At 51.8% G+C, this 14382-nt stretch overlaps 1 protein-coding gene across 2 annotated transcripts in view; it reads left to right on the forward strand.

Annotated features, from left to right (window-relative positions):
• The window catches only part of Acsf3 (acyl-CoA synthetase family member 3), a 39489-nt gene that overhangs the window by 20171 nt on the left and 4936 nt on the right, over positions 1-14382 (forward strand). For both annotated transcript variants that reach the window (XM_075977556.1, XM_075977554.1), the window contains exon 7: positions 4933-5059. In XM_075977556.1, the coding sequence (XP_075833671.1) occupies positions 4933-5059 (127 nt within the window). The remainder of the gene's footprint in view (positions 1-4932; positions 5060-14382) is intronic.

Below are 14382 nucleotides of genomic sequence, written 5' to 3' on the forward strand. Positions count from 1 at the left end.
GCCAATGTCCCGTGTGTCGGCCTCCCTGTAGGCCGACTTCCGAGTCTTGCAGACTGGGCAGGCAATGAGGCTCTGGAGGAACACTGCCTGTCCCTTCCCTCCCGCAGACAGGGCTCTCTCTAAAGTCACCTCACCTTCATGGGTCCCTCCAGGTGGAGGCTCCCAGGGCTCCCCCAGCCTGACCCCTCACCCTAGAAGAGGTGAACGCTCATCCGTGCACCCCGCCTGCTTTGTTGGTCATGATGCATATTTCATGTGCCTCGGCGCTCCAGCTGGCTCGGCTGCAAGCCCTGCGAGTGCATCAGGCATTGTCTCTTTAGTTATTTATTTTTTATTTTCTCAGATTGCTCGCTTACATGAGAGCCAAACACCAACCCGCGACAATAGGGGTCTATCAACAGATAAATGGCTGCACAGCTGTGGATAATGCCGCCCTATAAGCAGGGCCTTTACACAGAACCACTTCCTCGCTAAGGGTGGGCTGGGGCAGCTACGCTGGAGCAAACTTGCTTCTCTAAAAAAAAATTAATTGCCTCATCAGTTCTCCACATACAAGCTGTCACTCTGGTCAGCGGACTGCTCTGTCGTTGCCTTCTCTCCCTGTGGTCCTCTCCACCTCCTTTCCCCGCTCCCTTATCTCGACCATCTGTCCCTATGTGTCAGCTGCTGTACCTGCCCCACGTGGAGGAGTTGGACAGTGATCCTTTACTTCAGATGCAGATGGCCATTGCAAAGCCATGTATCCTGTGAGATGTGTGTGCTTACCCTCTCTGTCCAGGGCTCCTTAGGAGACAGCTGGTCCCAAGTGAGGAATCTTCAAACCAAAAACCAGATCACTGGCAACCGGCCTGGCTTGCAGGCAGCTTAGCTTCTCAGCACAGCCCCCCCCCCCCCCGCCGCCATGTTTCTCATGTTTCGCCTGCACATCTGTCTGCACCAATTGCAAGCCTGCCTGGTACCTGTGGATGCCAGAAGAGGACTTTGGATCCCTTGAATCCAGCCCAGGCCCTCTGGAAGTTGCCAGTGTTCGTAACTGTCGAGCCATCTCCAGACCCAGTCAGTACCTTTTTCCTGCATGTGGGGCCTGCCTCCCCACATGCCCTTAGAAGGAGTGCTTGGGAATGTAAGGCGCTGAGGGAGCACCCCAGCTTTTCTCCTGTACCTCAGCCTTCTCCTTTATTGCCACATTCCTGATCAGCCCCCAGCCCTGCTCATTGCTGGGAACCGATTCTTCTCCCAGGATCTCAGGGTCTCCCTACCATCACCCCCAGAAAAACAAATTGTGTAGTTTCTTACTGCCCGGGCCTCGGCTTTAAGGTGATTTGCTGAGATGTGATTTATGTACAGTTCACCCGTGACTGTTCCGCCCAGCGGTTCTCGGTGTTCTCACGGAGTTGTGTGCCTTTCCCTAACCATGGTTGGCAGTCACTCTCCACCCTGCTTCTGCACCACTGTCCTCTCACCTGGTCCCCAAGCAACGTTTAGCTACTCTTTTCTCTATACATTTCCTGTGTTTAAATATTTCAGTGGATATAGAAAGAACATTTGATGACATTCAACATCCTTTGATAACAAATTCTGAACAAAGTAGATGGTAAAAGAACATGCCAACATAAATTCCACATGTAGCTGGCATCCCTTGAGTAGGCAGAGTTTTTAAAAGCTCTCCTTACAGCAAGGCAAGGCTAAGTATTTCTTGTTACTGTTGAGCACAGTCCTACAAGACTTGACTCAAGCATCAGGCACAAAATAATGCAGCTCTTGTCCAGAGACCAATGACGTCACAGAAATAGAAATTATTCTAATATTTGCATAGAACTACAAATGAGCCCAAATAGCCAAAGCAATCTTTAGCAGAAACAAAGCTGTGGGTCTTGAACTACCTGCCTTCAAAATGTGCCCCAGGACTGCTCTAGCCACAGGAACATGGTACTGCCACAAGAGGAAGAGACGCTCGTAGGCCAGGGCGACACAACAGAGACAGGAACCGATTTGTAGCTGTCTGTTTCTCATTTTTTAAAAGTTCCAAGAAGACATTTTAGGACGAAGACTGTTTCATCAATAAATGTTGGGAAAACCGGGTGCCCACATGTAAAAAAACAAAATCAGATCTGAGGTGGGACACGCCTGTCGTCACAGCACTCGGTGGGACTACACGCCTGTCGTCATAGCACTCGTGAGGCTGAAGCAAGAGGCTTGTGAGTTTGAGGCCAGCCTGTGCCTACACAGTGAGTGCTCCACCACTGAGCTACCTCCCACAATCCTGCACATAGCAATGTTTTATTTGTGTGTAGGGGGTGCACACATGCCACGGCATGCATATGTAGCTCAGAAGAAAACCCCAGGTGTTGGTCCTCATCTTCTGTCTTGTTCTCTACTGTTTGCACCAAAACAGCTGGCCCTGGAGCCTGCAGGGATCTTCCTGTCTGCACCTCTTATCTTGCTGCGTGTTTGGATTACAGACACAATTGACCACATGTGACTTTTGCATAGGTTCTGGAGATCCAGACTCCAATTCTCACATTCCCATGGCAAGGGCTTCTCCACTGAGCCATCTTCCCAGCCCCTCGGTCTTTGAACTAGCTTGTCTATGTCTACAGAAAGTCATTTTGGGTTCTTAATTGGAATCATATTACACCTGTGACTGAATGCGGTGAGCATTAGCAACTACTAAGTCCCAGTCCTTGAACATGGCATGTCTTTTCACTTCCATAGAGCTGACCTACCTCTGTGTGTGCTGTGTTCAGCAGGCAGATGCTATACATGATCTGTTAGACATAGTCAAATGGTTCTTAGCTTTTCCCTTCTTTTTCTTTATCTTCTGTTTCAAATAACACAGGGCTGCAAATGCCAGTCTCTGGTTGTTTATCATGAGTCTGTAGAGACAGAGCTAGTGTAGATGGGCATGCTCACACCCTTTAATAATCTGGCTGAATCCACCCACTAGTTCAAGGAGATTGTTTGATTTGATTTTGTAGCGTGTTGGGATTTTCATATACAAACGTGTCTTTTGCAAATAACCCTTTTATTTCTTCTTTTCAAATTTCTTTCATTTATTTTTCTTGGCCTACTTCTCTAATTAGGATTTCCATTATTGTGTCTCATAGAAACGAGAAAAGTAGGCATCCGTGTGTGTGTGTGTGTGTTTGTATGTGTGTGTGTCCAAGTGCACACGTATGTAATACAGCACACATGTAGAGGTCATAGGACGGCTTGTGAGAGTTGGTTCTCTCTAATAACATGGTTCCAGGGATCAACCTCAAGCCGTCAGGTTAGGCAGCAGACTCTTTCACCCACCAGTTTGCAGCCAGTCTGGACATGTCATGAGTTGTAGGCCAGCCTGTGCTACAGAACAAGACCCGTCTCAAGAAATAGAAGAGGGAAGGATCGTCCTCTGATACCAATGAGAAGTATAGATTACTGGACATACTAGGCAGCAGCATCGTTTACCCCCGGCTTCAAGCATTACTACAGGTGTGACTGTATGTGCTGATCTCACCTGGCACATTACTACAGGTGTGACTGTATGTGCTGATCTCACCTGGCGTGTTACATACAGGTGTGACTGTATGTGCTGATCTCAGCTGGCGTGTTACATACAGGTGTGACTGTATGTGCTGATCTCAGCTGGCGCATTACATACAGGTGTGACTGTATGTGCTGATCTCACCTGGCGCATTACTACAGGTGTGACTGTATGTGCTGATCTCACCTGGCGCGTTACATACAGGTGTGACTGTATGTGCTGATCTCACCTGGCGTGTTACATACAGGTGTGACTGTATGTGCTGATCTCAGCTGGCGTGTTACATACAGGTGTGACTGTATGTGCTGATCTCACCTGGCGCATTACATACAGGTGTGACTGTATGTGCTGATCTCACCTGGCGCTTTACATACAGGTGTGACTGTATGTGCTGATCTCACCTGGCGCATTACTACCGGTGTGGCTGTATGTGCTGATATCACCTGGCGCATTACTACAGGTTTGACTGTATGTGCTGATCTCACCTGGCGCATTACTACAGGTGTGACTGTATGTGCTGATCTCACCTGGCGCGTTACATACAGGTGTGACTGTATGTGCTGATCTCACCTGGCGCATTACTACAGGTGTGACTGTATGTGCTGATCTCACCTGGCACATTACTACGTGTGTGACTGTATGTGCTGATCTCACCTGACGCGTTACATACAGTTGTGACTGTATGTGCTGATCTCACCTGGCGCATTACTACAGGTGTGACTGTATGTGCTGATCTCACCTAGCGCATTACTACAGGTGTGACTGTATGTGCTGATCTCACCTGGCGCATTACTACAGGTGTGACTGTATGTGCTGATCTCACCTGACGCATTACATACAGGTGTGACTGTATGTGCTGATCTCACCTGGCGCGTTACTGCAGGTGTGACTGTATGTGCTGATCTCACCTGGCGCATTACTACCGGTGTGGCTGTATGTGCTGATCTCACCTGGCCAGTTTACACAGCACAATCACAACAGGCTCTGTGACAGTACCAGAGTGGCCACATGTTCTGCTTGCCATCTAGGAATCCCTTGGTTGGTTACTCTGGACAGAAGCTGTTGCTGCCCACAGACTGTGCTGGGGTGCTGTTTGGGTGGAGCTGGCAGACATTTCACAGCTTCTGAGAAGCGCACAGAAATGGGGTTCAGGAACAGTTTTTAAGAGTGGGCAAACACCTCCACCTCAGGCCAAGGACAGAGGAGGAGCCCTAGGCTTGGGCGTGATTGAGGTCCACCCGCTGACGGCTGTGGTTTTCAAAGATTTCCAACTGTCTAATTTCAAAACACATTTGGTCTGTGGTGTGAGTGGAAGCCACTTGCCTGGATCAGCAGTGGGGTGGAGGGGCAGCCAAGTCCCCAGTGCTGTCCTGCTCTGACCTGCTCGTCTCTCCTACCTTCTGCAGGTGACCCCAGGGTTCGAGGAAAAGGAAGGAGAGCTGCTAGTTAGGGGACCCTCTGTGTTCCGAGAATACTGGGATAAGCCGGATGAAACGGAAAAGGCTTTCACTCCGGATGGCTGGTTCAGAACAGGTAGGACCGAGCTCTGAAATGCTTGAGGAAAGTCTGGCCCATGCCGGTGTCTCTTAGCCTGTGTGTTCTAGGTCCTCCACTGAAGGCTGTTTTGATACCCTTTAGGATGCTTCAGCCTCCCACTGGCTACTAGAAAGAGGGTCTGAGGGCCCACTGCCCTTATAAAGGGTCTGGAGCTCCTGTCCCCAAAACATAGCTCCTACACTGTCCCTCTGCCAGCTGGCCCCATTGCTACAGCCCTGTTGATGCTGCATGACTCTGGTCCTATTGCCCCTAAGGTCAGAACCTCCGCCCTGTCTTGGGGACACCACCAGTCCTGTGCGTCCACACAGCCACACTCTTGCGCTGAAAATATCCCCTCCCAACCTTGAGGTCAGAAGCAGTTTCGCTTACCTCGATTTGGCTTGGTTTTATTATTAATTTGCATATTCCAGTTTGGTCTGTTCTGTGTGGCCTGTGGGGCTCATGGTACAGTGGACCCCAGCAGCCTGGGAGACACACGTCCCCACCTGTGCGTCAGTTCATCTTGTGAGAATCCCATGTCCTGAAGGCGGTATGCCTGTGCTGGAGATGGCGGCTGTACAGCTGTGTCTGTCTGCTGACATCATGCTTTTTACCTGGAAGTTCATCAGCGTCACATGGGTTACTGACCTCAGGATATCAGGGTTCTGGTAGTTTTTCTTTTTTTCTTTTTCTTTTTTTTTTTTTCGTTTGAGACAGGGTTTCTCTGTGTAGCCTTGGCTACCCTGGAACTTGCTCTGTAAACCAGGCTGGCCTCAAACTTACAGAGATCTGCCTCCCGAGTGCTGGGATTAAAGGCGTGCGCCACCACTGCCTAGCCAGGTTTTCTTTTTTGCCCTTCTGTATTTCTAACATGTTTATGCACGTGCTAACTTCTCTAGCTCTCAAGGTAATACTTCCAGAAGGAAAGGCCTGGTTCCCATGTGACATCCTGGCCTTTGTGACAGAGATGGTTTTACATGCTCTTTTGGGAAGCAAAACCTTGTGGGGGCCTTGTGCCCTGAATGGGTACTGGCTTATCTGAGAGGGAAGTCTGTGACCCTCAGTCTAGTGACCCTGGAAGCATGTGTTATCCCAGCTGCCTTGGGCCAGTATACCCTAGGTAGGGGGTGTCGTCAATCCAGAACCTTCAGGGAGGGCCCAAGGTCTACACGTGAGACCCACAAGCCGCCCACCACTATTCCAGGGTGTCAGCAGCTCAGGGTTTGGGTACTGGCGTGATTATATCAGTGGAGCGGTGATGGACAGTGGGGTGCATGTAATACACAGCTCCCCGGTGTCCCCTCTGTAAACATCCTGGTTAATGCCAGCTATCTGGAGGAAACAAACCTCCCGCGATTGTCCCTCCACTGCAGTGCCTAGGAAACCCTGCCTTTGAGTGAACCCTGCTTTTACAGACCCCTCCAGCAGCCTTCTGAACAGTCCCTGCGGGAATCCCGACTTCCTTTGTGATCACCTTCCTATGTTTAGGTTTGGATAAAAAGCTGTGTTCTTCCCTTTAAAGACTCAGGGTGCAAGCCCTATAGGTTTTCCTGATGTCGGGACTCGTGGAGCCCTGGGGTGCAGCAGGAGCCACGTGGGCAGTGCGCGCTCCGGGTGGGCCTTTCTGCTGAAAAGGAATAGCATGCATTAATTATTGTAAAGAGATGTCTTCAGGAGAAAACGATTTTGAAATTCAGTTTAATTTCATTGTAACGTGCTGCAAACAGGAAGGGAGTGTGTGTGTTTAATTGGCTCTCGGGGGTAAGGCCGGGAGCTGGCAAGCCTTTGTCACAGGCCATTAGCGATACAGACTGCATAATGAGAGCGCGCAATCAGCTCGCAGCTGCCGCTCCTACGGGGAGAGCATGATATTAAGTAGAAATCAGGATAAATTAAACTTAACCCTTTCCCTAGCTGTCCCTCCTGCCACTCGGATTGTGGCATAAGCTGCAGAAAACAGTCCTGGGCTCTTGGGAAGGGGCTCATCCACAGCCTCTCCCAGGTCATCCTCTGGGTCCAGATGAGAGGAGGGGTCACACACCTGATCCCTAATGCTCCTGCCTTTCCCACCCTACTTTCTGCAGTTGTTCTCTCCCCCAGAGAATGCACAGAGGAACTCACAAGGTTGGTGGCTGTTCAGGAAGGACAGAGACCTCCCTCGCTGCCAAAATTAGTCCTCCTAACTCCGTGACTTCCAACAAAACTCTTTGGAATGCATGGCCTACCTACTGCCCTGTGATTCTGGAGCTGGGGGTCCAGGGAGGCAGTAACAGGGAGTCTGGAGTTACACTGTTTGTGGTGGGGATAGGAGGAAACAGCAGCTCTTCTGGGGTTGGTTGAGGGCCACCAAGGCTAAAGAGCAAGGTCAGATTCCTACATCAGAGTGGTTAGAATCTTATGGGCTATGAATCAATGTCATTAGTATGCACAGTTAACATGTATGGTTACTAGCAAACCAACAAAGGAGGGCCCCAGCTATGGAGGGCATTAGAGAACAGCCCCTGGTCTGAGAAAAGTCACCCAGAACTTCTAGGCCATGGGGAGAAAGAGAGATAAATACATTTGCTCTTCCCAAAGGGCTTTCCATGTACAGATGTTGGGGCCCTGCTGTGTCTGTTGTGTGTGGCTGGCCTTGGGGCTCTTGCCCTTCCATGTTGATCTACACCAGACCATCATGTGCTTTTGGAGTCCCGGGCTGCAGAGTGTCTCGAACGCATGTCTTTAGATGGTTTCCTCTTCAGTTGTGGCCTGTTGACCTTTACCTGGGCCACCACAGGAGTGGTGGTGCTGTGAGCCAGGGTCTGTGAGTCCCCTGCGTGGTGGGCAGGGCCTGGCTATTTATATGCAGGAATGGAATCAGTTGAGACCTGGGCTCGGAGCCAACCTTGCCTTCATGCACCATAGTAACTGTCCATGGTGTGCCCATCGGGAGAGCATCAGGGAGGGCGTGAGCTAACCAGACAGGCTGTGTTGCCCCAACATGGGTTTCCATGGGGACTTGGGACATGCAGAAGCCAGAGTTTAGCCTGGAAGAGGCCACCCCCTGAGGATGACACTGTCCATTACCTGCCACATACCCGATGTTGGCCAGGATAGCCAGGCAAGGAAGTGACCACCCCCATCTGCACTGCTGTCTGGGCAGAAGGCCCCAGTTCCTCCTCTGCTCACAGCGTGTGTCCAGTTCTCTGTGAAGTTCTCTGTTTGGTTAAGGTTAGTACCAAGTGCTGCTATGAAGTCTCCTTAGCTCTGCTGAGTGGCTCCTATCGATGTATTGGAGAGCTTCAAGTTTTTAGATCAATTGTTGATTGATCAAGCCCTAGTAGTCTTCCCATAGACTCTGAAACTGCTCAGCCATTGCAATCAATGGAGCATGCGGGGCTTCATTTCTGACTGTTGAACTTCCTGCTCTTGTCTCGCCATGTGACTGTCACCTGGAAGGATTAGAAAACACCAGTAGTCCCTGACTGGAGGAAACAAGAGAAAGGAGGTCACCTGGCACCAGGTGCTTTGCTCCCAATGGCAAGTCCCTGGCTTCAGGTGCTGCGTATGCACCAAACAGGCCAGGGGCCACACGAAGGTGGCCTCATCAACCTGGTACCAGAATGGTATGAGTACTGACGGAATCTGTCCCTGGTTTGTTCCTACTTTATGAGCTGTGAATCTAGGCAGGAGTTTGCAAGCTTTTAAAAATCTGAGTTATGTGCCTATCCGTGGCTGAGACTGTCCCCGCCTAGGCAGCCCAACCACAGCCCCAGAGACTCAGACTCCAGGACAGTGTTAGTGTGGAAACCTTCCCGTCCCTCCTCCCAAGCCTTGCTGGTGGATTCTGAGATGTTGACCCATTTCCAGGAGATGAACCGGTATTGCCACTTGGTAACTCATACTCTGCTATCCCCTGCTTTACCCTGCTCCCAAAGATGGTGCCCACAGCCTGTTTAGTCCACAGGCAGTCTTGGCCCTGGTGAGCTCGGGCTGGTGGATGCTGCCTGATTATGCTGGAAAGGTCAGGATCCGTAGGGCTCAGGTACCTACAGTTTCTTCTTGAGGCCCTGCTCTTTTGCCCAGGGCATCCAGAGGCCAATGATAAGGACACACTTCTCTTCTTTATTTGCCACGTGGAGCTCCTGCCAGCCTCTCCAGTTCTTGATCTTCTGCCTGTCCGCTTCCTGGCATTCAACTTCTTAAATATAATTTCTTCTGCTTTCTCCCTATTTTAGGATTTATACCTTTAAAAATCAAACAAATAAACTATTGTTTATTGTCTGAGGGTTCCCTCGCTGTGTCTGGTCTGCCACTGTTCCAGACAGCTTTTGCTGAGGTTTAGGATCCTGGGAAGTTATTCTGTCCGTTTTGCTTTTATTTCCTGCTCATTTTAATAGCTCCCTAGGTTCTGCCCCAGGCTCAGGTCTCAGAGGCTTTCTGCTTTGGTGCCAGTGACAGCTGGCTCCCCTCTGCCAAGGTCATGATGCCTCCCCTTCCCTGCCCCAGCCACCTCTTCTGTCAGACAAGAGAGGCCCAGGTGGGATCGCAGCTGCTGGGAGACAGAACTGTAGCAGATGTGACAGAGCAGCCACAGGACAGGTAGTCCTGGGTCCCCAAAGCTTTGCGAACCAGGAGCCCAAGTGTAGGATGCCACTTTGCAGCTGCCTGTGGCTGCCTGGCATCATGCCAGACTAGCAGCCCTCAGTCCTCAGCAGAGTAGATGCCGTGCTGTTGTTTGTAGAGTCCCTGGCCAGGAGAGCGAGCCGACCGCAGAACTGCTCCCCTGACCAGGACAGCGAGCCGACCGCAGGACTGCTCCCCTGACCAGGACAGCGGGCCGACCGCAGGACTGCTCCCCTGGCCAGGACAGCGAGCCGACCGCAGGACTGCTCCCCTGACCAGGACAGCGAGCCGACCGCAGGACTGCTCCCCTGACCAGGACAGCGAGCCGACCGCAGGACTGCTCCCCTGACCAGGACAGTGAGCCGACCGCAGGACTGCTCCCCTGGTCAGGCCCCACTGGGAAGGCCGTGCCTCCTACTCCATCCTTGCATCCCGAAACCGAAATCCAAGTATCCCAGATTTATTTTCAATTACAGTTTAAGGCAGAGACATGAACTAGCACTGGGTTTGAAAGCAGTGCATAAATCCATGTAATAAGATTTTATTGATTGCATGCTGTTTCTGTCGGAACAAAATCCCTCGACGCACACGTCAGGTCAGACTAAGGAGGCCGTTGGTAGGAGGCTAAATCCAGATCATGCACTCTGACACACATGTTGTTATAGAAAGTAAAAGTTACTTATCTTGTTTGATGTGCGTTTCAAAATGAAGACTGTCTTTAGCTCCCAGCCCAGCAGCCTGGCGTCTTGGGTGCTTGGAGCCTCTTCCTTGCCTGCTTGCCCTGGCCTCCATGTCTCTAGTTAATATTATTTGATTTGGCCCTTGGTAATGGGGTTGTGCTGAACAGGCCAGGATAAGCTGGGGGGGGCCAAAATGGCCCCTCACTAAGAAGTCCAAAGTCAGACATTAGATGAATTTCTGAAGGATTAGCTTAAGATAGTCAAATAGCAGGAGGCTGTTTGAGCCTTTGACATCCAGGGGATTTCCTGTGAATGGACTAGGCAGAGAGAGGGCAAGGGGAGGGAGGATGGAGAGCAGAGGCACACGCGTGCCAGGAGGAAGGAACATAGCAGCTTGAGGATGACTATGCTGGAGATCCCAGCTGGCAGTCTCCTGACAGGACCTCAGGACCCTGAGGTACCTGAGCTTTCTTCTGAGACAACAGGAAGCCTTGTGCCAAAGGGTAGGAAGGGCAGGGTAAGGACTCTGCTATACAACCGGAACCACCAGGGTGAGCCAGGCTCACCGTCTCTTGATGTCCTGGTATAGACAGCTGGGCACTGAGGAAGTCTGACAGAGTTGAGCTGTAATCATGGATGTTGGACCTTAGCCCCCATGCCAGTCTGCTTAGCCTCCTTCTGCCATGCTAACCTAAGTCCAGCTTCTTCTGATGGTCGCATCCCCTCCCTCCCAGAAATCTGGTGGCCTGAAAAGGGCACAGCTACCCAAAACTCTGCCTCATGGGTATTGTGAGCAGAACTGTGCTCTTTTCCCTGCTCCCACCCGTGAAAGGAAGCCAAGGTAGTAGGTACCTTCCTTTGGACCCTGGAGATAGCCTAGGACCCACACAGTGAGACCCCAGGGTGCTTCTAGAGTAGTTCTTGTATGGAGTCACTGATGCTCAGCCGTATGTGGGGTAAAGACCCAACACGGTGCCCTGGAGCAAAAGCAGCTCAGCCTGTGTGCAGTGGGAATCACCAGGTGCTACACTGTCTCCTCTGGGAGCAGCAGCAGCAGCAGCAGCAGCATCGCCTCCCATACACTCCCGTGCACTCCGAGAGCTCCAAAACTTAGTTTTTGTGAGGACATGGATACCTAGTGTCCCTCTGTAGCTGGAAGGTGCCTGTGTCAGCATTCCTGGGGGGATGGAGTTAAGAATCCAGCCTCTGGTTACTTTACCTTCAAGCCTTGGCTCAGCTGTCCTTTCTAAGCTTGTGATCTGCCCACAGAAGCCACTCTGTGTGAACAGTGGAGGCCACACCTGGGCCTTCCCTCTGCCCGATGCCATGCTGCTTGTAGCTCACCATTTCCTACAGCCTACAAGACCTCGGTGTACAGCCTACAGGCTCTGCTGGTCCAAGGACAGCACATGCCCCGAAGAGATTGGTGTCCCCAAGACTCAGGCAGTGGCAAGAGCAAAACCAAGGCTGCCACTGTACCACACTGTAAGGCATGGGCCCCGCTCTGGCTGGTGGGAGACCGTGGCTCCTTGCCCTGCATCAGACTCTGCAGTGAACATGACTGTTCAAAGAATGGAATCCAGTCATCCAAGCAAAAGTGGAGGCATGGGCTGGTGGCGTCCTGTGTGTTGGTTCCTGACCAGAGTTCCGCAGAAGCCTGGTCTTTCTCATCTGTCACCTGGGTGTAGGCAGCGGCTAGAGATTGGGGCTGTCCCCACGGCCAAGGCTGATCAAGGCCAAGCACACCCCAGTGACTCAGACTCCTTAGTCAGCACTGTCAGAGCTGTGGAGAGCACACTGGAGTGGAGGCCCCTGGGCTGTAGGGAATGACGAGCTATAAGCAGCGTGGTGTTGGGCAGAGGGAAACCCCAGGTGTGGCTTCCAGCGTTACACTACAGAGTGGTTCTGTACACAGAGCATGAGGTAACGTAAGTTTAGAAAGGATAGCCAAGTTAGGAAGTTTGAAGTCATAACCAGAGGCTCAACTCTTAACTCCATCTTCCCAGTGATGCTGCTGACAACAGGGTACCTTTCAGCCAGAGGGGACACCGAGGTAGACAGACACCGGCACCCGTCGTCCTGCATTGTCTCTAAGCCATGGACTATACCAGTCCTTTATGCCCATGGTTACCATGCTTAGGAGGTGGCTTTGCAGATCTGGTGTCCTCGGAGTTCACCCAGCATTCCCATGACAGGTGTTTGCTGTGAAGCAGCCACACGCTCTGTACAGCCTCCTACAGGCAGGGAGCTTCCCGTTGCTGCTGGTCTCGTAGTTCCTCCTCACTCCAACCGTTTGCACAGAACGCTAGTCAGACGTTCTCCCCTCTCTGGTCCATACCATCTCCTCCCTGAGGAGCCATCGCCCTGACTTCCCCAAATATGTGATCCTGTATATCACAAGCAAGAACCAGTCAAGCACTGGTACTAGGTCCACCTAGAGAACAGACTGCCCAGCGGTGCCCAGATCTCTTTCCTCAAGAGCCTTTTCTCTGCAGCATGGGAGCACAGCCTCAAAGCAGGAACTCGTGTGTGCAGAATTTTTTTTTCAAGGCAGGGTTTCTCTTTGGAGCCCTCGCTGTCCTGCAACTTACTCTGTAGACCAGGTGGCCTTGAACTCACAGAGATCTGCCTGTCTCTGCCTCCTGAGGTGCAGGATTAAAGGAACCACCACTGCCTGACATATAAAGAATTCTTTATCCAAAGATTTCTTACCAGATCAGCCTGCAGCAACACAGGGCACTAGGAGAGTCATACTTCGGCACTGCCCACAGCTTTGCAAGTGGGCAGCAGGACACTTTGGTTTTTCAAGACAGGGTTTCTCTGTAGCTTTGGAGCCTGTCATGGAACTAGCTCTTGTAGACCAGGCTGGCCTCAAACTCACAGAGATCCGCCTGCCTCTGCTTCCTGGGTGCTGGGATTAAAGGCATGCGCCACCACCGCCTGGCAGATGGCACCTCTTGTAGGACCACAAAGAGAGGCCATGTTCAAGGCAGGGCGGTGGCTCTGCTGTGCTGCATGTTTGACTGAGTGGAGGCCAGTGGGGAGCAGCCTCAGAAGCTTCCTCAGAGGGACCCTCAATGCCAGGCTGCCTCCTCGCTGTGGAGATTGAGCCACCTGACGCCTACAGGGGAGGGGAGCCAGTGGAAAACTGAGCTTTCCAATCTGAGGGGCACAGCTGGATCCAGAGTGACAGCAGGAATGGAATCACAGAGGGTCCCTTAGGACTCAGGACAGCCATGTATACCCCATAGCCTACACCTGGGTCCTCTCCCTTCAGTACCTGCCCAAGGGGCTAGCCTAATCTAGGCTGTGGCTATCCCCCCAGCTCTTCTGCCACCTGCTACATAGAGAGCTGCCACACTGGAGAGAGAACTGCCCAGTGCCAGTCCTTGCTCCAGAGGCCAGCCTTCCCTCTCCACCATAAATAAGCCCTGGGCTCGTCCAGGCCACCCATCCATCTTGTTTAATAGACTGGAGTGAGCCCTGCACTGCAAGTCCCAGGGAGTGAGGAGGTGATGGATGGTGCCTTCTCATGACGGACTGCGTGATGTATAATGAAATATTTATGATTTATTCCAGCTAATAACCCAGAGGGAGTGCAGGGAGCATGTGAACAGACACCGCTGCTGTCAGAGCTGCCGCTGACATCTGCATGCCTGCACACAGTCATAATCATGCAAATGTGCGTGCATGGACATGCACACGCACTAATGTGCAGACACACACACCTCCTCCACGCCATTGTGCAGGAGGGAACCTCAGCTGGGAATACAGCCCTGTGCTCTGGTGCCTACTCCTGGCTCTGCCAGTGTTCCCGTGGGGTGCAGCAAGCGCCCGGGGTCCCAGGCTCCCCTGTGAAAAGAGTAGGCGGGACAGTTATTTTGCTTAGGGAGAAAAATCACTGTAGCTGTTTGGGAATGGTGGGGATCAAGGGCAGAAGAGCAGGAGGGTCTTCATCCTCCATGTTGGAGGAGGAACTGAAAACGGTCATCCTTCCACCCAGGACCCTCCCATGCTAGGATGACAGAGAGTGGA

Source organism: Microtus pennsylvanicus, chromosome 6 (assembly GCF_037038515.1).
Source record: "Microtus pennsylvanicus isolate mMicPen1 chromosome 6, mMicPen1.hap1, whole genome shotgun sequence".
NCBI lineage: Eukaryota > Metazoa > Chordata > Mammalia > Rodentia > Cricetidae > Microtus > Microtus pennsylvanicus.